This window comes from Sparus aurata, chromosome 10 (genome assembly GCF_900880675.1).
Source record: "Sparus aurata chromosome 10, fSpaAur1.1, whole genome shotgun sequence".
In the NCBI taxonomy this organism is placed as follows: Eukaryota; Metazoa; Chordata; class Actinopteri; order Spariformes; family Sparidae; genus Sparus; species Sparus aurata.
Window position 1 is genome coordinate 17335764 of NC_044196.1, and position 22980 is coordinate 17358743.

At 39.9% G+C, this 22980-nt stretch overlaps 2 protein-coding genes across 2 annotated transcripts in view; one reads left to right on the forward strand and one right to left on the reverse strand.

Annotated features, from left to right (window-relative positions):
* Positions 1–3295: 3295 nt before the first annotated feature.
* Positions 3296–22980, forward strand: part of LOC115589279 (deaminated glutathione amidase-like) — a 37671-nt gene continuing 17986 nt past the window's right edge. Inside the window, exon 1 of the mRNA XM_030430114.1 lies at positions 3296–3333. The gene's annotated coding sequence lies outside the window, so the exon portion shown is untranslated. The remainder of the gene's footprint in view (positions 3334–22980) is intronic.
* On the reverse strand, positions 17274–22926 carry b4gat1 (beta-1,4-glucuronyltransferase 1). The gene is made up of 2 exons (XM_030430111.1): positions 21350–22926; positions 17274–20081 (listed from the first exon to the last, which is right to left on the reverse strand). The coding sequence occupies exons 1-2, from the start codon at positions 22451–22453 to the stop codon at positions 19890–19892; spliced, it is 1296 nt and encodes a 431-aa protein (XP_030285971.1). The 5' UTR covers positions 22454–22926; the 3' UTR covers positions 17274–19889.

Below are 22980 nucleotides of genomic sequence, written 5' to 3' on the forward strand. Positions count from 1 at the left end.
GGGGGTAGTGTGTACAGAGGTGACTGGCTGATCAGCTTGTTTGGCTTAGCCTGAGGATACACTGACTGCCAGGATGACTGCAGTGAGCAAACAAGCGAGGATAGGTTATTTAATAGGTCGGATCTAGTGGAGATGGAGTGTCAGGGGGAGACGATGAGGAGGGAGGTTGTGCACTACAGAAAACAGAAGGCAGCACCAAGAACCACATGCAGGCAAAATGATGAGAACAAGACTTTTTGCCTGTTATGACTTAATGAAAACTTAACTTGACTTTACTCGGATGGCACAATTAAATCACAATCATCACGGTGATAAAAATTGGTATCACATGCCCCTCAACATTTGGCCAACTGGACACATCTTGATACAAAGCTGGAGTGATCCCTGACCAGCTAATACCCATGTAATTAAAACAGACATGGCTGCACCTATGGGCTATCCCCTGCGACCTCTTGCCAGGCCAAGACGTGGGCCTTAATGAAAACGCCTGTAGACATCGATGTATGGCGGAGTTACTCCAGGACGAGGAATTAATGATCTGCTGCTTGGTTCAATCCTTCTGATCTCAGCGACTCATTAATCAGTCTTAGGATAATTTTCTTATTAATCAGGTTAAGGATCCTGGAAGCATCTGTCAGCTATAATGCAAACATATTACACTTAATTTGCACATCATAGCCTAGAGAAAAAAATATGTGTTTCGCTAATCATCGGTAGACCAAAGCCGGAATCAAGAATGCAAAGTTATGGATATTAAATGTTCAATTTCACTCAAAGCCTATAATAAATATCAGACATGGATTAATCCTTGGATTGAATATGAGGCTTTGCGTAAAGGTTGCAGTCAGGTGAAGGATCATCTGGTTTAAAATAAGGTGAAGGGGGTTAAAATCTTCCTCACAAATCTGTCTAGAACACAGATATGAGCAAGCCAGACAAGGAGCGCTGATCTGAGAAGCTCAGGAGTCTTATAGTTAGACTTGTTCGTTATCAGGATATCCATTTTCTTTCTATACCTAAAACTCATTGAAATCATCAGATACAAAAAATACAACATTAAACATAAAATTAAGTTTGATAACAAGTTTGTCATCTTAACATCTACTCACTTTGACAGAGTGAAATATGCATTAAAGTGTTGTTAATCTATTGTAAGTGATGCACACATGGAATTACCGAAAATCAGATGACTCCAAATGAACAGGGGGATTTTGTTAAATTATTTGAAATTGTTTGTGTATGACCTTCGGAGTTCTACTTCTAAGACTTCTACTTACACATTAATATATTCAGGATGAATTGGTAGGGTTTCAGATTTTTTTTAAATATTTGCTGACAAAGAAACAGAAATATGTTACATATCACCTTTTTTCCCCCCTGAATGGACACACAGAATGGCCAGTCAAATCTTTCAAATTGTTTTCATTCAAGCAATTAAAATGTTGCAAATCAGGTTTTATTTTTCATTATGACTGATGCCTTTAACCTAATCAGCAGTTCTGACATTTTGTTGATGGTACAGTTTCAGTAAGGACTGATAAAAATGGCAAATCAGAATATTATAATTTATATAAAAGTTGCTTAGAAATCTGTATTTATTGTCACAGTTTTGAATAAACTTGTCTTTTCAAGGATATAACTTATTCATTTTTTTTAAATAAAAAAATTACAAAGACATTAATTTTGTATCACTTTCTTCTACTCATAGTTTTCTATAATATCTATAACATTTTTTATGCTAAACAGTAAATTAGCACAACATAAAACAGTAATCGCTGTCAACCCATTAAAGAAAATCCCAAATATATTCAATTTACAATAAAATAAAACAGAGAAAAGCAGATAATTCTCACATTTGAGCATCCAAAATGAGTGAGTAGTCGCTTCAAGCGATCAATCAATTATCAGAATTGTTAATATTCACTCAGTCAACTTTGTCGACTAATCCTTTCAGCACCAGTCATCTCTCCAAATCTGCTCCTGAGATGCTGGTCAGTGGAGTATGGGGTATAGAAAGCGTATAGAATTACTTTATTAGCATTGAGCAATCATTTGATACGTGTTAGATCCTAAATCTAGATTAAAATACCAGGTGGGATTGGTGTGTTAATGGAAAGGCGAGGGGGGTGTGGGGGGAATGAGCTCAATGACGATCACGCTTAGAGTTAATCTAACCCTTCCAAGTTTCAGACACTTCGCGCCACTGACCAACACCACCAACACCACCACCACACACACACATACTCACCTTCATTACAAGAAATCCCCCAACCCAATCTGTTTAACACTTTGAGGGCAGACTGAACCAAAATCTTCTTAAGCACTCCCAAGCCGTTAGAACCGGATGAATGATAAGATGGTGATGGGATGAACAGATGATGTATGTGTTTGTAGAAGGTTGGGGGAAAAGGGGGGTTAATTATACTGTATATCTTTGTAAAATAAGAGCTCTTGACATCATTGAAAAGCTGTTGTCACTGATTTATCAAGGAATTAACCCTCAAGGCAATTTTCAGTGATTAAATGTGAAACCTCAAAAACATGCTATAAAAACTTACAATTTGTAAGAGAAGTTGATTTAGTCTCATTACTAACTTGTCAAATGATGACACTTTGGGTCCCCGCACTCGTCAAATAATGACGCTTTGGAATTGAAGGACGGTTCGGTCACCATCCTGAAGTGTCAGCTTTTGACGCGTGCGGGGACCTGGGGTTGGCATGAGACTAAAAATGAATTTAGCATGTCAATGATAGATAGTCACAGTGTGGTCACTGTTTCAGATTGTAGAGTAAGTCTTGCAGTGACCTCGACGAGAGACATGGCAGACTACACTTTGGCCCACTGACAAAGTCGCGCTCAAGCACCCTGAAGGAGACTTACAAGAACAAGAATGTAAACAAACAATGGCGTCTGAAGCAGTGTGTATGACACTGGCTTGCTTGTGTCTGTATGCTAATCTTTCGGTTGGGATGTCGTTTGGTGTCCATCAACTGTCATCTACTACAACAAACTACACAGTCAATTGTTGAATAATCAAAACATTATGGTTGCAGACTCTCCCATTATGGTTGCAGACTCTCCCTTCACCTTTTTCAAAGTTCAGCCCTAGTCTGAACTCGACCAGGCCAGCTCGACCATTTTATTTGCATGTTCTCTAATGTGTTCCCTAACCCTCACCTTCACCCTCAAACAGTCCAAGTACATGCAGGCTATATGATCTGGAAAGCCAAAATTGCTTGAACTATGCGTTTTTTGCCGTATCCTTTTTCAGGTGGTGAAAGCCAGACAGGGCTGATGAATTATCCCGGTACATCCAGGTGCGCTTAATCCAGGTAAAGTCAAGTTTTTACTTCCAGGAAATCTAAGAATCTGTGGCAATCTTCCACGGTGCCAAAACTGGCAGCACAAGTTGTGACGTAGTTCAGCTCAACACATGTTGGATAACATGACAGATACTTAATGGTCATATAACTTGCATTAATCCTTAACACCACATTACTACAAGGATTTTATTGGCCTATCTTACCTTATTTATACCCTGTAAAGGGCTCTTCATTATTGTAGTTCATGAGGAATACCTGATGGAAAAACACTGTAAATACTACATGTGTATTTGATATTTACAACTTCATTTGATGCACACAATGGATTTAAGACACTGGAAACTAGTATTGTACTGTGGTTGTGTTTTTCAAATTCAAGCTAAGGAATGTGGAAGTTCTCAGCTAACTTTTTAGGAGCATTTGAGACAAGCCTTGTGGGTGCACAGTACGTGATCTTGAAATGCAGCTTCAATAGGATACAGTCTTAATCCTGATGCAATTTATGAGCTTTTACCTTATGATAGACTCTTTAAGCCTCTGCTGTGACATTGTTAATAAATAAAATTACCAGTTTCACTATAAATTAATATTAACTCCAATTATTATTGCTTTATTTGGTCACTGTATTGTCTTTTAATCCAGGAACACACTAGAGACTATGTTAAACAAGCATCAACAATTTCATGCACTGTGCACACACACACACACACACACACACACACACTGCCTCATTGGCTGCATCCATAGATGGCGGAACCCCACTTGGCATAATTAATTATTGGCTTAAACAGAAGCCTCCTGCTTAAAAAAATGACCTGTTGATTTTGCCAACAGGCAAAGCGGGGGGGGGGGATGCATCTTTGTGTGTGTGTGTGTGTGTCTGTGTGTGTGTGTGTGGAATTGGGGGTATTACCATGCTGTATAAATCCACACCAAGCACAATTAACAAGCAATTGGGAGGAGAAGTAATTAGTATTATCTGCTTATCACCGTCAACCCCTATTCTCAGGAAAATGGGTTAAAAAACACACAATGACACATACACTTGTGCACGGACACACTAACACACACACACACACACACACACACACACTAATTCCCTCCAGGCAAATGTGTAAAGGCTAATTACAATCTCATTTGCAACTCAATAGCAGTATCCTCTCAGACAGGTCTAACCCCCTCCCTGCGTCCTCCCCTCCCCTCGTCCCCAACATACTGTGTGTTAGCTTTACCTCTCAGCCCACGCCAGGGGCACTCACCAAACAAACGACAAAAACTGCTTCCCCATCCATCGCCGTGGGGTGAGAGAGAGGTAGATCTTTTGATTCAATAGACACAGGTGATAGGAGGTAAATGCAGACTGCATCTTCAGCAAACACTCTGGGGAGATTTCCCGAAAACTTTAGAGATTTAAATTAGATCTACAGCTGAATTTGATGGATATTTTTGCATATATATTACATATGAATAAAAATTAAGAAAATAGACACACATCGTACCAGTGTGAATATCTGAAGCATTATCAGCTGTGCTATCTTCAAAAGTTTGGCCTAGTAAACACTTTCAGAGCGTTTTTGTTCTTATGGGAGCCAAAATAAGGCAATGCAAAGCTTATAAGCATTTTCCAGCTCATAACTTGTAAATACATACGTGTTAGTTTTGTCCAGCTGTGACACTCAGGGTCGCAGCTGTGGATGAATCTATTGATCTTTTTCTTTGATTAAGTGTTTGGTCTCCAAAATGTTAACAAAAAGTGAGAAATGATCATCACAAGTTAGCTGAGATATACAAATTCTTTATTTTCCTCAACAAACAGTCCAAAACACAGTGATAATACATTTATTGTATGAGTATGAAGTGTAATCAGTTCATTATATCTCTGCTCTCATTAAGACTCTGTTAGGTAACTTTGACAAAAATAACTTGACTAACTAACTAAACCCAAAATTACTGCCCCTAACAATACACACATTTTTTAGCTATGGATCAACACCGTGAATCAAGAACTGTACTTAAGTACAAATTTAGAGTCATTTTGTGCAACGTATACTTCTGCTTTATTATATTTGTCTGACAGCTTAAGTTACTACAGCCTAATTAGATGACTTTGAATGTCTTATAAACTGAAGGATGAGGTGTTCCTTTATATGTTGAGGAAATAGTCCTTCTTAACTACTTCTTAATTTAAATAATAGATTTTAAAAACCCGCTGGAATAAGCCAGAAATACATAATTTTTCTGTGAAAAGTTGACGTTTTGGAGATACTACGTGGTTCTCTCAGGACAGCCAAGCTACAAACAAGTGATGATCTTGAATCGCTGTAGATAATAATACCTACAGTAACCTACAGTAATTAAAGTAATCACCTTAAACCTTAAACATATACAGCAGTAGAATTAATTCAAAATCCTCAGATTTAACATTTTCCCCTTTAAGACTGTTAAAGAGTTTCAGGTAACCAGAAGGAAATTCTGTGACTTGATTTAATTCTCTTATGTGATGCTGTGTCACTGTGACATTATAGCATTTGCCCGGAAAATCCCCTCTGCGTGAATAAACAGGTGAGTCAGGACAACAAGCTCCTTTACACTTCAACATGTGAAGTTAAATGCAATCAGAGATTATTTCTGTAATAAGATGTTCTATCCAGGTATCGTTAAGAGGTGGATTGTTGTTCTTTCCAGTTAAATGAACCACCTCAAGACAGTATCACATTCTCTGTTCGAGGGATCAGCTTACCATCAAGCTCACGGTTAGCTGGCAAACTCCAGTTTAAGCCTTTAGAAAAATAGCCTGGCAAATCACTGCTCGCACTGGATTATTTATTTACTTGTTCAGCAACTGTGGTCATGGAGCTTTTAATAGTGAGGGCTGACTGTCTGGGTGACACTGCAGGTGACGTCGTAGGTTAAAGAACCATTTTGAGCCTGGATGGTTAACCCTAACAAAGCCTGTGGTAACCTTTGACTGCTGTTGTTTGTTTGAAAGAACCAGATAAGGGATGTTGCAGAAAAGTCTTGACCCTGCTCTGTTTTTAAAAAATGATTTGGCCTAAGCGATTTTCATTGTGTTTATTCTAAATGAGTCCACATATTCTCTCTTACAAATCTTTAAACCTAGCACTGAACCTAATAGTCTTTTTACTTTATATTTATTCTTACCTGCTTACCTAAGACCACAACTATACAACATACCTTTGTAGTTACCTGCAATACTATAGGAAACAGATGAATTTTCCAAATCTCAGTCTTAAATTTGTCTAAAAATCATTATCAATGTTAGGACTGATGGCACTGCAGATAAGATCTAGTGTTGTCTTTGTTTAAGTACTACAAGGAGTGAGAAAAATATTTTAAAGGTTTTCTTTCATATCTGCTTTGCAACTTATTATCTGAACTTTCATTCCAAGCCCCTACAGATAAATTAAATTATTCAGTAAGATTAAAATTTTTGTTCTCATTTTTATTTTAAGTTAAATTTTCATGAAACGACCCAACCAGAGCAGGGCATGTGAGCGGAGCGAGCGGGGAGCGGAGAGTGCGAAATGTAGTCGGAGCGCAGAGCGGGTTTTAATCCAAAAGCCAGAGCGATGGTTCCGTTTCGCTCCAGTTCCGTTCCGATACCGCTCTCCACGAGTCTAGGGCATGCACAAGTCCACACAGACTCACGTGTGCCTTCAAGCAGTGGCGTAAGTATCGGCAGTGCAACCGGTGCTGCTGCCTCGGGGCCCAGACGCCGTCAGGGGCCCATGAAGGAAGAAAGAAAGAAATAAAAAATAAAACAACAGCTGTCCAGAATTAACAGCCCTGTTTTTGTGAATGAAATAGCTGGGGGCGGGTCGTTAAGGTAACGCTGAGTGGCCTTGATGCCTGTCAGTCATGATGAGTCGCGTCTCATCACCTCTCTGATGTGTCTGCAGCTGAGCACTGTGGGCAGAGCTGATGCATGTCTCTCTCCCCGGCCGGGAGAGTTATCATACCGTAAAATACCAAATAATAACTGGGGCGTTTATTTGTTTCGGTCACTTAACAAACCAAGCGTTTATTTGGGACCAGGCGGCAATTTGCGACAGGTGTTTAATTCCTTCCTCTCAAAAATCCGGGATGAAAATGTCACAAACTTCGCCAGCTTCTCTGTGAATTCTCTGGCATCCTTCTGCAAGTGAACTTGTTGCGGTGGAGGAAACGATTCATCCAACCAGCACTCGCTGCAAACTCCTCATCTCTGCTTATGGTGACATTGTTTCTCCATCGCCCTGATCATTTTGTGGGACACTCTCTCGTGGCATGCCTGTTTGCTGATAATTCATTCCCGTATGTTTATCTCAGGCTCCTCGCTAGCCTTCTTCCTCCCTCTACCAGGCAGCTTGGCCCTGTTGCTGTCCTCCTCGGACAGACGCTGAAGCTCAGTTTGATTTTTCGCCAATCTCTCACTCTCTTGGGGTCAACAGAGAAACGTTGAGGCGCAGCGGAATGAATGAATAAATAAATAAATAAATAAATACAAAATAAAAAACGGCCGTCCATAGGCCCATTATTACTCCCGATGGCCAGTCCACCCCTGCAACAGCAGTTCTCTTGAGTGGCTCTGCGTGTGAGTCCAAGCGTGTGTGCGTGTGTGGGTGTGTGTGCACGCGTGCTTGTGTTTAGGGTCACAAAAAAAATATTTGCAATATCACCATGATGTTACGCTACTGCCTAAAATATTTCGAAAAGCAAGCAGACAGGTCATATAGGTGCAACGCCAGGAATTGCTCCCTCTTTTAAATTTGAGCGAGCGTGGAGCGATTTCACCGGAGCTGATTGAAATTTTAGGTGAGCGGAGAGTGGTCTTTGAGCTGAGCTGTCTGGTATAACTTTGAGCGATGGAGCGAAGGAGCGAACACCCACGTAAGCGGGGAGCAGAAATTCTCGCCGCTCAGCCCTGCTCACATGCTATGCAACGAGCACATTAAAAAGTAAAAACAGCTAATGAAGACCTTCTCTGAAGAAAAGGTCAAAAGATTTTATTTGTAATTTTAGACAAATGTAGCACATTTTACTTGAATATTGCCCAATATTGATATCTGTCTTGCCTAATCATGAAAAACCCTCCTTTCCTCTGCTTCCCTTCATCATCATATGTAACAGGTGTTACTGGTGTTGTTTAGGAATCCTGAGGGATTTAAGGTGGGACTTATTCTTACCTAATACTATAATGCTCATTAATTCCTGCTTTGGTGACTTACGTCCCCCTAATCCTCTCTGGTCGGCCCGGTCCAGCCTCGCCCTGCTGATGCTGTCAGGGCCACGACAGAAAGGCCACTCAGCTGTCAGCTGGGAAGAAGCAGCGGACGGATCATTAGTATTTTTCTGTGAAGGCGGGAAAATGGGATTGTGAGATAGGGGTATGTGTCTGCAATGGCACAATGTCCTTGGTTAGAGTGGAGGAAGAAATGACAGAATCCATTTACTTGTTGCATGACGTCCCTCAACTGGAAGTTCTAGGGTGAAAGCTCATGATCGCAAGCACTTGCCCTGTTGACTAATGACACACTTATTTATGTTTTTTATGTTTATTGGCTTAAGGTGCACTCTTTATTTAAACTGAGTAGATACTGAGAAGACAGTAAATGTGGGCCAGACCATGTTTGGCCAGTTAAATGTAATTTGTACCTTTCTACTATTGCAAAAACATCTGTATGAGAACCTTAGATGAATATTAGACAGTCATCCACAAAAGGGCAAAACAGTTGGGCTTTTTCTAAGCAGAAATAAAATGGCACAAACAAAATTAATGGTTCAATATGTGCCATGGTTCTGTGGTCACAACTTGGTATGTATTCAGTCCAACTAGTAAACAAAAAACTCTGAACACATGAAGTAACATTATGGCTGGATAGAAGGCAGTTGGTGACCTTTCTGTTTGGAAGGGGTGGGCTAAAGGAGAGACCCATCTTATATAATGTGTTTCAGAGGCTCGTGTCTGAAAACACTGGGGTGGAGGTTCCTGTTTATACATGTGTGTCTGAGCCCAACTAACTAATGAGAGGAAAATCTTTCACATACACCAAAACATGAACACATTGTGGTCAGGCAGTCAGACATCAGATTCTTAAAATACAGGTAACAGGATTTAGGTGGTACTGGGTAAAATAATAGTAAATACTTATAATATTTTATAGAAATTAGATTGTCAAATGTTATGAAAGCATTTTTTTCCCCAGATAGCAGCATATGCCAATTTACATACTGCAAGGTTTCAATAAACGTTATGTATTTTTGAACTAATAGAAAGTGATTAAATACTAAAACAAACTGTGACACTGAGGGATTAAAATAAAAAAGTCCTCCATTTTAATTTGTGCCTTATATTGTAGGACAGTAGTGACCATCAACAACACACAAAATATATATAGCACACATACCGACTCTATTGAAAATACACTATGTTGTGTATGGAACTAGGACACAGGTATATTGTTGTTAATCACTATCAGTTAAAGTGGTCAGGTCAACTTTTATGCTGTTGTTATTATTATTTCGCTGTTATGCCATCTAACAAGCAATACAGAAGTATCCACGGCCATAACACCAAACTAAAGAGTAGCTTCTTTCTTCAGGTTGGGAGTCTCCTCAATACATCCTCCAACTCCAACGAAAATAATTAGTATTTTAAGTTGCAAAAAAAGGCTACAACAATCATTTCATTGTACAGTCCTGGTCGTTAAATGATAACTAAATTCACTATGAATCTTAAAATTGTTATTCAGCAATCCTCCCATTGACCTCTGTTGTGGTTCAGCAGGAGTTTTATCTGCACCTCATGCAAAATCTTATATAGTGGCAGCAAGAAAGTACACCAAAGGCAGTGAAAACAAACACAGTCACACTCACTGATGGCTTATATTGACTGATATTGATTTTGTCTGGTCGTTTTGTTAAATCAAGGTCAACTCAAATTTAATCTGTCATATAAATCCCACTTAATCTCATGTCGTACTGCTGTTAAGTATATTAGCTAGAGTAAGTGGTCAGCCAGGTTTGTTGATATCAAATGAGCTTCTTTATAGTTTTTTGATAGTAAAATATGTTGACTATGGCAGGAGATCACTTCAGTCCCTTGAGACATTGTTGGCATACACCCTGTGGTATTGTGTAAACAGTGGAGCAATTGTATCATAGCTCCTATCATCTGCTACTGAATCACTGTGATAAATAAGCCTTGTATTAGTGCAATCGATCGAAGCAGAATTAGCTCATTGCACGACTGTAAACATGTGTGCGGATGAACATATGTTTTAGCGCTTGTGTGAAATTCCAGCAGCACAGCATGAGACAGTTAATGTACACGTGATACCATCCAGTTGTCAGGAAGTACAACTTCAGACTGATTATGTCCACATGTAAAACAAGTTTGGCTTTTGTTGTAGCTGCAATGATTAGTCAACTGATCGAATAGCTGTCAACTGTTGAATTATTCACAAACTATTTTGATAATTGATTATTTTTTTGTACATCATCTCTTAGGTGAAAACATTTTCAAATTCTTTCATTTCAGCTACTCAAATGTGAAAGTTAACTGAATATATTTGGGCTGTGGACAAACGAGAAGTTGGAGGACATGAGGCTCTGGAAAACACCGATCAATTTTTCTGACATTTTCTGGACCAAACTACTAACTGATTAATCAGGAAAGTGATTGTCATATTAAACAATAATGAAAATAATTGTTAGTTGCAGATTTTAGAATAGAGCCAAAACGATTCTCAATCTTTTGGACTGATTTACACACATTTTCTGCAATGATCTTCCTCAGTAAAAACACTTGTGCTAGACGTTTTAGTGTTAATGATAAATACACCTGCACTTTTGACCTTCTCCTAATCCTTGTGTGTCAAACTTGAAGTCCTTGGTGTAAATCAATTGCGTTTACATACATTTGTTTGCACACTTGCTTGCCTTGAACTGTCCGTTGAGGGACAATTAAAAAAAAATTTTAGAACAGGTGACCTTTGAAGATGACTCGCCTATGTGTGTATATTTGTGTCTTGACGTCTTATGTATGTTTTCCTGCTGGGTTCATGTGACAGCAGGGGTGGGAGACTAAGAGGCGTTAGCTTGGTGAGAAGGATTACCTATATCTGTTAGGCCTCCTTTTCTTTCCCCAGGGCAGTGTCACGTCTCATTACTTCTGTCCTCCAGCCCGGATAGTCTGGCTCGAGCTGGATACATTTAAAACGCGGGCAGCCTGGGCGTCCAAGAACACCAGGTTTAGAGGCCCAGTGATATGCGTGCCCTTCCCTTGAGAGGCTTTTATTTTAGTAAGCAGACAGGTTAACTTCTACCAAAGCTGGCATTGATGGCAGTTAAGCCTCCACTTGTTTAAGTGAAACGGATGGCTGCATCTTTGAGAGAGACGTTCTCAGCGTGTGGCTACAATCTGTTCTTGTGATCGTCGCATCAATAGAGACCTCAGCTGATGGACCTGTGTGTAATTAAGTCCTAACATGACACACATCGCATGTAATGAAGAAGAGGACAGGGGAGGTGATAAAGGCGTCAAGCAAGGTGGAGTTCCAAGAAAGGGGCAGTGTAGAATATATAGCGAGAGATTTGAGTCAGTTTTCACGTTAAAATGCCACATTTTCTGTGATTCCAGCTGCTGAAGAAACGAGGATTTGCTGTTGGAAACTTTGAAAGGCCTTTTATTACTAATTTGTGACATTTTGAAAGCAAACAAATTAATAGGTAATGAACATTGATGAATAATTGGGGGTTGCACAGTTTCAGTAAAAGAAGAAGCTGCTTGTCCTCACACTTTAATGGTGACTTTATTGATATGAAAAAGAAAAAAAGGAAGACGAAGCCTTTATCTTGCAACTTCTTTAGTTGATGACAGAAATGAACTGAAAAAAATTTGATGAATAATTTAATATTAAACATTATGTTTTATTCTTTTTCTTTGTTTTATTTGCTTATATGTTAAACGTATCTCTATTTTATATCATTTTAATGAATCCAGGAATATGTTTGGCATTTTCCACAATTTTTTTAGATTTCATTTATTATTGAATCAATACATTAGTTAATGTTCTACAAGGAGTCCTTAACTGATTATTAAACAGTCTCAGTTTAACGCTGATACCTTTATATGACCTATATAATCAAGCAAGACTATCAGTAATAAGATTTGCTATTTCTATATCTATTTAGTATAGTATATAATTTTTCCTTAATGCATGTAACTGGGTCGGACTGCAGTTTTACAGGGTTTATAAATCACCAAATTAGAACATTTTGAGTGCTGAGGAAGAATTGAAGGTCTCACAGCCTGAGGAAACAAGCTGCTCTGTAGTCTGGTGGTACAGTACGGCACTAAAATAGGTTTACTTTGTTTCAACGTCATCAAAATCAACTAAAAAGTTGTGTCCACCACAGGTTCCATGTATGCTTGCCAACTTACCATGCAACCTCAGTCATGGCCGAAAAGTTTAGGAAGTAATGGTAAAATGTTGACTTATTACTATGCATTATTGTCTGCACTCTCTTACATACAGCTCAAGTGGGGCAAACACACCATTATGTAATTATAGTCTAATTCTTAGACATTATAGTGATGTATTATATTCTAAATCCTCTTTGATCACACTTTAGCTAACAAATCATTTATTCAGTAATTGTAAAGGACTCTTCAACCATCCCTATAAACCATTTGGCCTAATCACTTGCAAATCCTTCCAGTCAAGTGGCTCATTAAAAGAAATCAGTGCTGTTAAACTGAGTGGCATAAACACCCTCTATAGTCCTTTTCTCTTCAAACTGCTGTTAAACATGCTACAAAGAACAAACAAGCTATTAATTTGTACCCATTTTCCATTTTGCGAATTCCTTCCATCATTATGGGTCATTGACCCCTTCATTCCTCACCCATTCACTGACCCAGAAGGGCCTGTCTATGTCTACAATGCCTGTATTCTGACCCCTTGCTCTCGTTGCCCTCACCCTCTCCTCCCCCGCCCTTCTCTCGAGGAACCCCCCACCGCCTGCTCATCTCGCCCTCCAGCTGGTTCCTTCCACTGTCCAGAAGCCGCGGAGCTCTACTGGCCTTAGCAGGGCAGCTAATCTAGATGGCGGGAGGCCTCCCTCCTGCTAGCATACACAAGAGAGGGCAGCCCTAATTGCTTATGTCGTAAAGCTCTCTGACCCAGATAAGCCTCCATACCCCAAAGCTGTCGATATAAACCCCACTTTACCTCACCAAACCTGCCACTCCTGATCCACACAAGCCACCCCCCCACCCCACCTAAAATTTCTGCACCTTCTGCCACATTATTAACACCCATGTCAGGAGGAGAAGAATTGAACACCGTAGGGGAGATGGAACATGACATCTTTGGAGGGAACTAATTTTCTTGTTGGGTGAATGCCAACAGCTTAGTCAAGGAGTTGTTTGTTGCAGGAACTTCTTTAAGCTGTACTAGTGCAGTGCCCGTAAGAAAAATGTATTCCTATAGAAAAGTGGGAGGTTAAGTACCTTTTTCATGGATGGCCAAATGAGGCTGTGTTTGAAGTTGGGACTTCAGGGATATTTAGGTTTGTTGTGAAATCCGATATTCCAGGGTATAATTGGCTGTTTTTGACTATTTTTGATTTTGCCATTATATTTCACCTTAAAAATTATTTACTTGGTGTCATTATTTTCAGCACAACCTCACATGTGTGACTGTGCAGTTATTTTTTATTTTGACACACTGTATTAACACAATGGACCTAAAATCACACAAAAACAACATAAAATCCGAGTAGAAAAAGTTAGATTTTTTTACTTTAAACCACAAATATGTTTAACAAACCATTTTTTTATTACTTATAATGCAAATATAAATTGTTGTTTGCTAAATATGTGCATACATTTTAAAAAATTACAAAGTTATATGTAACTATTTACATTTAAATGCAGGCAATGCTCATTCAGCTGTCTCCACAAAAAAACGACTCCACTACACACTAAATACACTACACCAAACACTACATAACACACTTACACTCCAGACACGCTAAATGTCAGAAATCTCTCAACCCTCAATATCGCTGTCTAAGCACCGACCGTCGTTGCCTGTCATTCATCTGACTACGTCCCTCCCACAACTTCCTGTTCCTCAACAACCAAACTTGCTGCTTGGACACTTTTGTGACAAAAGCCCGTTTTTACCGTTTCTTCCTGCACCAGACACAAAGCAAACGTGACGGCAATGTTCGCGAAAAAGCATGGCGGACATTATTTACCCTAAGTCCAGTTTTGGACATGCCGGTGCGTGTGTGGGCTAGCAGCTAGCTACACATGAACATCCACAGATTCCGATTCCGCGCGTCTCCGGATCTCCTCAGACCTGGACAGACTCGGTCCGGACTCTTTTAGTCTCATTAATACACAACAGTCAGTTTAGATGCACAGAACAGAACGGGACCGAACCGCCGGCAAAATCCCGGTCCAGCTCACGCCGCTGCAGGTATAAATCTGCTTGTTTCTTAAGGTGGGGGGTCGCGGTGGGCTCTGCAGTGATTGGCTCTGGTGCGCACGTGACTGTGGTGGCTCTGGTGGACAATGCTCGCGAATTTGTAAAGCATTTATGAAATAATTTATTAACAGTATCATTGCAGTCCAAAAAAATGCCACATAGCACACCTTTGAACCACGCAGCAGCCATGTTGAAACTCTCAGGTCAGTCTGATCCTGATCCGCAGAGATATTTGAGGCATACACACACACACACACACACACACACACACACACACACACACACACACACAGACAGACAGAGATTCCTTGCTTTTATAGAGAGATTCCTAATTTATGTGTTTTTACTTGAGAGGAAAAATTTTAAATCTAGCACAAAAGAGAATGGGATATTTTTTGGTTAAAACAAAACAAGTCTTTTTGGATCCATTGTTTAATCCTCATCAAGTATTATTTAAGACTTATTTATAAGTTTGGAGTCAGAGACATCTATGGAAAAAGAAGCTGCAAGCTATTGAGCTGAAAGTAAAAGTGCCTGATATTTGGTTAGATGGATGATTATTTGTTATGCCCTAAAAACTGAACTAAAGCCAGAGCAATGTTGCGTGCGACTAGCTCTCGCGTGCCTGGTTCAACATTGAGCCCAGTAATGAAGGCTTAGCCACAGAATGCCACGGTGCATCGAACAGTCAAGTGCCGAATGTCACACGTGCTCTACTTTATACCAACAGATGGCCATCACCGATCAACACTTGAGCAACTTTAAAGCTACGCAAACTGTTATTGTTTTTCATTTTCAACTTTCTAAATCTGGCCCGAGACATTTAGGAGGATATGATGAAAAACTTCACAAAATATGGTGACTGTGGTGGTGTAGCTGAGTTGCATAAGTAATTCAATACTTATCAAACCAGTCTAACTGAGTACTCCTTAAAGTCTAGTTTAATACCTGTCTTAATTACTAAATAGGAGCTTTTAATTGGATGCTGGCCTGCCTCATCCTGTAATCACCCATCACATGCTATTTGTGCAGGGATGCCTTTAAACCTCTATCTTAAGCCAGGTTACAGCACAGGTTAACATCAACTGTGTCAAGTGCTTGGTGAATGATACTCCAACTGATATCCCGCCTTTTTGTCTTTCCACTGTATTTATGCACATATGAGTGAAGTCAGCCAAACTGTGTTTGTTTTGCTTGTCTCCGCCTCCTTTTTAAAGTGATAATTTGAGAAGCACTGTTGACATAAGTGTCATTACGAGTCCCTCTGGTGAAGTTAATTGATTGGATTTGTACATTTCCAAGTGCTCAAAGATCTTTCTGATTACTTAGGAGATTAAAACTAGCAACACCACAGTTTGGAAATACTCACTTCGTCATGCGTTACATTTAAAAAAAATTCCTTCAAGTACAAAAGCATTAGCACTCAAATATCCTTCTTATTATTAAATATTCCATATTCAAAATGGCATATTTAAGAATAATGTGTATTATATTATTAGATCATAATATCATTTTAAATGTTTGACACAGCTGCAATGTATAAGTCAACTCCGACAATCAAAGATACGTCTACTAACAAGGCTTGACAGGCTGATTACAGAAAAATAATACAATCCATTTTGTTTTGAAATACACAAGTCCTGTTCAAGGAAAAGTCTTTCTTTGAAATCTTGCTTGAAGTGAATTGTTGCAGTAAGATAACAGTGTAAAGTAGAGGAGTTTGGAGGTTACCTAGAAGAAATTGCCAACAAGAATTTATTCACAACGTCACGGCTGAATTTTCATCACTCATTATTATTCAAGAGTGAAGTTTTGGTTAAGTAACAAACAACAAAAAAAAAGTCAATCTCTGGAGGAATTGTTACCATAATGTCATCAGGCACCTGAAGAATGACAACCTCAGCCTGTCAGCGACAAAAACAAACACTTGGTGGATGTTATTTTGACGGTCAGAGTTGCCCCAAAAGATCACATGGCAGGCAGCGCAGCTGTGTCTTGGCTGCCAGCTGGTGTGATCTACTGTACCATTACAGTATGAACCATTTACACACCAAACATGTAGATATAGGTTAAAACACTGGAATTCCCCTTTTATGTGTTCCTCACATTAATGTTGAACTAGAAAAGACTGATATTAAATAGTTAATGCTACTTAAAGGGTAGCTTGTTAAATCTCATCAGGAATCAAAACAGTTTTTAATCTACAATATTAAATAGTATATTTTTTTCTATTCTTAAAAGTAATTGCAGAAGTAACTAAAATTATTAAATAAATTAAATGAAGCAAAAAGTACAATATTTGCCTCTGAATGTTAGTGGATTGGGGGTATAAAGTAGCAGAAAATGGAAATAATCAAATTAAGTACAAGTAACGCAAAATTGTACTTAAATTAGAGCATGTATTAAGTAGCTTTCCAACCCTGATTGTGTACAAGTAAGACAGTTATCTGTCAAATAAAAGTCATCCAGTAGGTTTAATATAAATTCGAACAATACAAATCAGGCATTATGTTTTGTGAACACAAAAGAAATAATAAATACAAAAAAAAGCATTTTCAAAAAAGGAAAAAGACACATGAGAAATAGAGCTCCACACCACTTCGTTACACAAGTTTGTTTGAAGATATGTTGAAATTGATAAATACTGAATAAAAGTGATTTTCAAATCTGAACCACAAACGTTCAATACTAAATATAATTTTTTTTCAAACCAAACACAATTCCTTGCTACAGTCTTCCTGCTTGGGGTAAAAATAAAAATAGTTCAACCAAGTCTAGTTAAATAAAAACAATTTCACAATAAATATATCATGAACACTTACAAGTGAAGAAGAAAAAAATATGTAAATCTCTCCAAAATCAATAATTACATAACAACTTAACACTTAAAACATATTTTGTATATGCATACTTCACTAGTTTGCAGTTTCACCAAACAGACATGATAAGAGTGGTAGTCATGGTTTAATACTGTATGTAGTGTATGTACCATTAGGTTACAGAAAAATGTGTACGATCAATAATTTGCTATTTTCTAGTGGTGTTGAGATAAAACTTTCCACAGAAGTCCTTTGACAACACCAACTTCTTTTTTTTGTGGCTTACATTTTGTTTGTGCGTTATTTTTATCTACCATTAACCACGCTACAATTGTACCTGTAGCCCACTGGCCCCATCATAGACAGAGTTGGAAAAAAACCCTACAGCTTTAGATAATGTAACCAACTACCACTGTCACATCCTCAGTTTTATAATACAGTAGTTTTCCACAGTCTTGGCAAAATTACAGTACAGTAGAAAGTTCCCCCCGTGCTTTGTTGTGCTAATGCCTTGTGAGTAATCTCTTGAGACAGTTTTGCGGCGAGAACAAGAAGAAGCACTCCCAGGGTTATGAAAACGTCTGAAATGTGCCGACAGTTGTGGCGCAGAGTAGATTCACATCCCCCTGAGCGCCAGACAGCACTGGTGTTGTGTAATCCCTGCGTTCTGCTGTAGTGTGTCCAACACTCACTTCAGGCTAAAATATATGCTGTAACACTCAAGTGCCTGTTGCCATCTGGTGGACAGAGCACATCACTGATTGTCAGGGTTGGTTCCCATTGTACTGAAGTGTAGCAGTAACCCTGATAATCAGACGAAATTACCTTTTTGTTTCACTTCATTATTGTTATGGAATATATCTGACAGAAATGTCTGGAACAAGGCAAGAGTTTTGGGGACTCTGCCAGCATTTGGCAAGTGAAAAATGAATTGCATGTTTGTTTTCTGTTACAGACTGATGATTGTGCCCCCCGTCTTTGCAATAGCCAAGAAGACGGGAATTAGTTCTTTATCTATGTGGACAGACACCTTGTTTTCATACAGCCGATCATATTGTTACCACTGCCAAGGAGATAATGTCTTTACCTATGTGCATTTGTTTGTTGGTTGGTTGGTTGGTTGGACAGATTTTTAAGAAACTTGGAACTTGATGAAAAAAAATTCTGACATTGGATTAGGCTTGACTGAGTTAAAGGGGACTGTTGGGCCTTGGCAGAGGTATGCGCTCTACTCAGTGCCATTCTAGTTTCATTTTCAGTACATATTTGCATAAAGCTACAACATCCAAGTTAGGTCTTTAACAATTATTACTTTGTTAACTTATCGTATGTATCTTAGCCACCTCCTGTGTATGTACATGATCTTAATCATTTTTGCTTACCTCAATATTGCCTGATGTGTTTTTATGTGTTGTTGTTTAATTAATGTCCCAACATTTAACCAATATGACGCCAGAATAACTGGCAGGGTTTTCTTTAATATTATAAGACTTGGGCGCAGCATCTAGCATTAAAAAAAAACAACAATATGTGGTGCAACACAAAGAAGTTATTGTGAGAAGCCTAGACATGGTTCTGTCTTTGATAATAAATAACTATCAACAAGGCCTGTAAATGGGACCGTACTTTTGACTGCACAGAGGGATGGCTTGAAATGAGCTGTACTTTAAAGAACAAGGCAACTTTTGATCAGCTGTAATGAAATGGAGAACCTTAAACTTCATGTTACAATGAACTAAGGGCTTTTGTCTCACAGGATATGTCTCTGAGTGAATATGTGGAGACTCTCCGTCTTATAGTCATGTTGATGCGTCTATTTTTGTATCAGGCTGAGCTCGAACATATTTTAAAATAGAAAACTTTACAGTGCCTCATATGCTTTAACATTAATGTCGATCAAATGCTGTCTAGGTTTTGGATTTGCATTTGATTCAAAAAAAGAAAAGAAAAAATAAATCTCAGGAGTTGTCAGCCAGTTTTACGATCTTGAATGATCATTTCTTCTTTTCAGTCTCAACAAGCACAATGTGCACTGAAGAACTCCCCAGAGAACATCTCCCTTCTGCTCATTTTCATAGGGTCTTGAAATAAACCCACGATTTGGATTAAACTCCTACTGTGCCATCATAACAAGAAATCACAGAAAAACTAGGACGTTTTGAGCAGCGAGAGCAAAATCTGGTTCAGATGAGAAAAATGTATGCCCATCATTTCAGCAGAAGATAGATTTCACGAGAGACTGATTTTAGCATCGTCGGTTGGAAGATGGGTATTTGGTTTTCAGGCCCTCTTTGAAGCTGCGAAACAGAACCCGGTTGTGTTTGTTCTCCTCGTCCTTCCTGGCGTGGAACTCTCCCTGGATCTTGAAGCCCCGGTGCACGACAAAGGCCGAGCTCAGCACTGAGAACCTGTATCCAGCCACATGGAGCTCGCAGGCCTGAATGGAGACAGAAGGACAGGGTGAGAAGGCAGACATGGAAGTGGGAAGTGATGAGGGGGTAAAGGTGAGACAGTGGAGGAGAGCGGTCGATGTGACAGATTGTGCAGAGGTGAGGAGACAGATGACACCAAGAAGGGCAGATGGGAAATGAGGGGGGAAGAGATGAAATGTGTTGAAGAAAGATGGCATGAGGAAGACAGGTTATACTGGGGCAAGGAGATAGAGTGAGTAAAGTAAAGGTAGTGTATGAATAGCATTTATCATGGGACAAGGTAACAGGTGTCAGAAAAGAGGCAATGAAGGGAGAAGAGATGGACCAAAAGAAGGAGAGAGGATTCAGAGGTCAAGAGGTCAAAACTGAAGCAGAAATACTCTGACTTTTATGCTTTTCGTATGAGTTAAACTCCAAAAGCACTGATTCTTACACTCTCAGGATACAACTCAATTGGGTCTTTTGGAGCCTCAATAATTGATTTATTAAATTATTCAAACAACTATCTAACTATTTTGATCATCGATCCATATCGTTTTGAGTGTTTTTAATTTTCAGTTTCCTGATTCTTAAACATAATTTTTTTCCCCCGGTTTCTTTTCTCCTCTTTGACATTAAACTGAATAACTTTGGGTTGTGAACAAAAAGAGGACATCTGAAGATGTCATCATGGGCTTTGTGAACACTGATCGACATTTTTCGACATTGTATAGACTAAACAACTAATTGATTACTTGAGAAAATTAGTCTACACACTTGTCTCTTTAAAAACCCAGCAACTCAGTCTGTTCTGTCACAAAATGTGAAGTCTCAAGCCCAATACAAGATAGCCCTGATGATTAATTGATATATTTACAGTTTATAATGAAAGACTTCAATAAGCTCCAGTCACAGACAACATGGTTTACTGAGTAGTACTCCTTGCATCAATCATGTGTGAAATCAGTGCAGTCCTCCTTTAACCCAAGAATGGATACCCTGAATTTGATGGTTGTAGCTTCTCAAATGTGAGTTTATGTCAGTTTATTAGCCTTCGATTATAATAAACTGAATATATTTGGATTTTGGACCATTGCTTAAAGCAATTTTGTTAACAATGTCAGCAGTTATTTCTTTTGCGTGATAGGCCAAAAGATTATTAGATCACTAACAAGCTTTTTCTAGAGCTTTCATCTGAATCTCACGGTCTTAAATAATTTGTACATGCACGTAAAGTTGAGTTTTTTTTAATTAAACAAGTATGTAATGACATAAATGTTGAAATTTTACAAACCTGGCTGATGCGGTTGAATCCATATTGCTTGAAGTTTTCATCGTAGAGGGGCACCGTGTGGGGCCCGATGTAGAAAGGCTCCCAGGGGTCCACCCAGGTGAGAGTGTAGGCAACTTCCAGGGTGTCCGTGTCCCTAACGTGGCTGTTGACCCACTGTGAGTAGTTGGTGGGGGCTTGACAGCGAGCACACAGCTCTTCATAAAAGGGCCGCACCTCACCTACCTGGTAGAGCTGAACCAACTCTGGCTTGGTGGCAGGCATCTTCCTGGCGTGGCGGATCTCGAAGGCAGGTAAGACAAAGACCTCATCGCTGGCTGGCTCACGCCTCATGATCATGGCCAGGAACTGCTGGTGCAGATCAGCGCTCGGCATCATGTCAATGTCGATGACCAGGATGTACGAGGACTCTGTGCCACCCCGGGCGACATTACGAAGGAGATTGTTGGGGTAGGAGATGTTTCCACTGATGGCATAGTTCTTGTACTTATCCCTGTGGGTCTCCAGTCTGGAGAAGACAGAGGCACAGTCCTCAAGACCTGCAAAATGCTCACGGTCCTTCTCAGGGAAACTGGCCATCTCTCCTGAGAGGCAGACCAAGTGGAAGTCCACGAGGGCTTGAATCTGAGGGCAGAAGAAGCTGAGGGCATAGACCAGCGCTGTGGCAAACTTGACATCTTGTCCATGTGCGAATATGGCCACAGAGAGAGGGTTGTGCCACCTTTCCAGAAGAGATTCCAGGTGATGCAGGTTGTTGATGGTTGTGTGTGTAGCTAAAGCCAGGACATTAGAGCTGGGGTCAGATCCTGGTTTCTGATTAGTGGTGTACTCACTTTTGATCAAGTTCTTGTAGACCCGGTACTGACCACTGTTGTCAAAGATCCCACCAGTGGACAGCGAGTACCTGAGACGCTCCTTCCGCGTGTTTTTCTCGGGGTGTCCATTTTTCTTGCCCCCGGAGCCTCCAAAGAGCTCGGAGTATCGGTACCGCTGCTGCTTACCGTGAAACTTGGATAAGAAGGACAGGTATATGAGCTGCAGCAGCGCCACGATCAGCAGAGCACTCAGCACCACTTTGAAGGCGGAACATTTCTTGGAGAGATGCATTCCAGAGAAGCTACCCAGCGGCCAACTACTGTTAACAAAGCAGGTCCAAACACCGGAGCAGGCTGCCGTTTCTTCGGGGGCTGGCTATTTCTGTCCAAGCGTCCCAGCTAGCGTTACCTCCATTGCTATCACAATGCTAACACTGCAGCCTATTCGGCTTCAAATACGACCAATGTCTGACTGCACATCGCTCTGGCTCGTCGCAAGGTTGCGCCAGACTTTGACACGGCCCTCGACGGGACGAATTAAATGATGGAACTAGTCCAGATTCTTGATCTCCATCAAAACACAACGCAGCTGTAACCATTCTGCTCTGCTGCTGCTGCGACAGCGGCGCATGTACATACGTAATAACCGTAATATCGCGAGGAAATGCGCCGGCGAATTATGTCTTGGCGCACTGCTAGCTGTTAGCTCAAGAGGCTCACGGGCATGAATAAAGGGCTATTGTCACCACTTGTTCAGTTTGCGTGAGAGCGAGAGCATTAAAGATAAACCAAGGAAACGACAGCAGTATAGTAACTGTA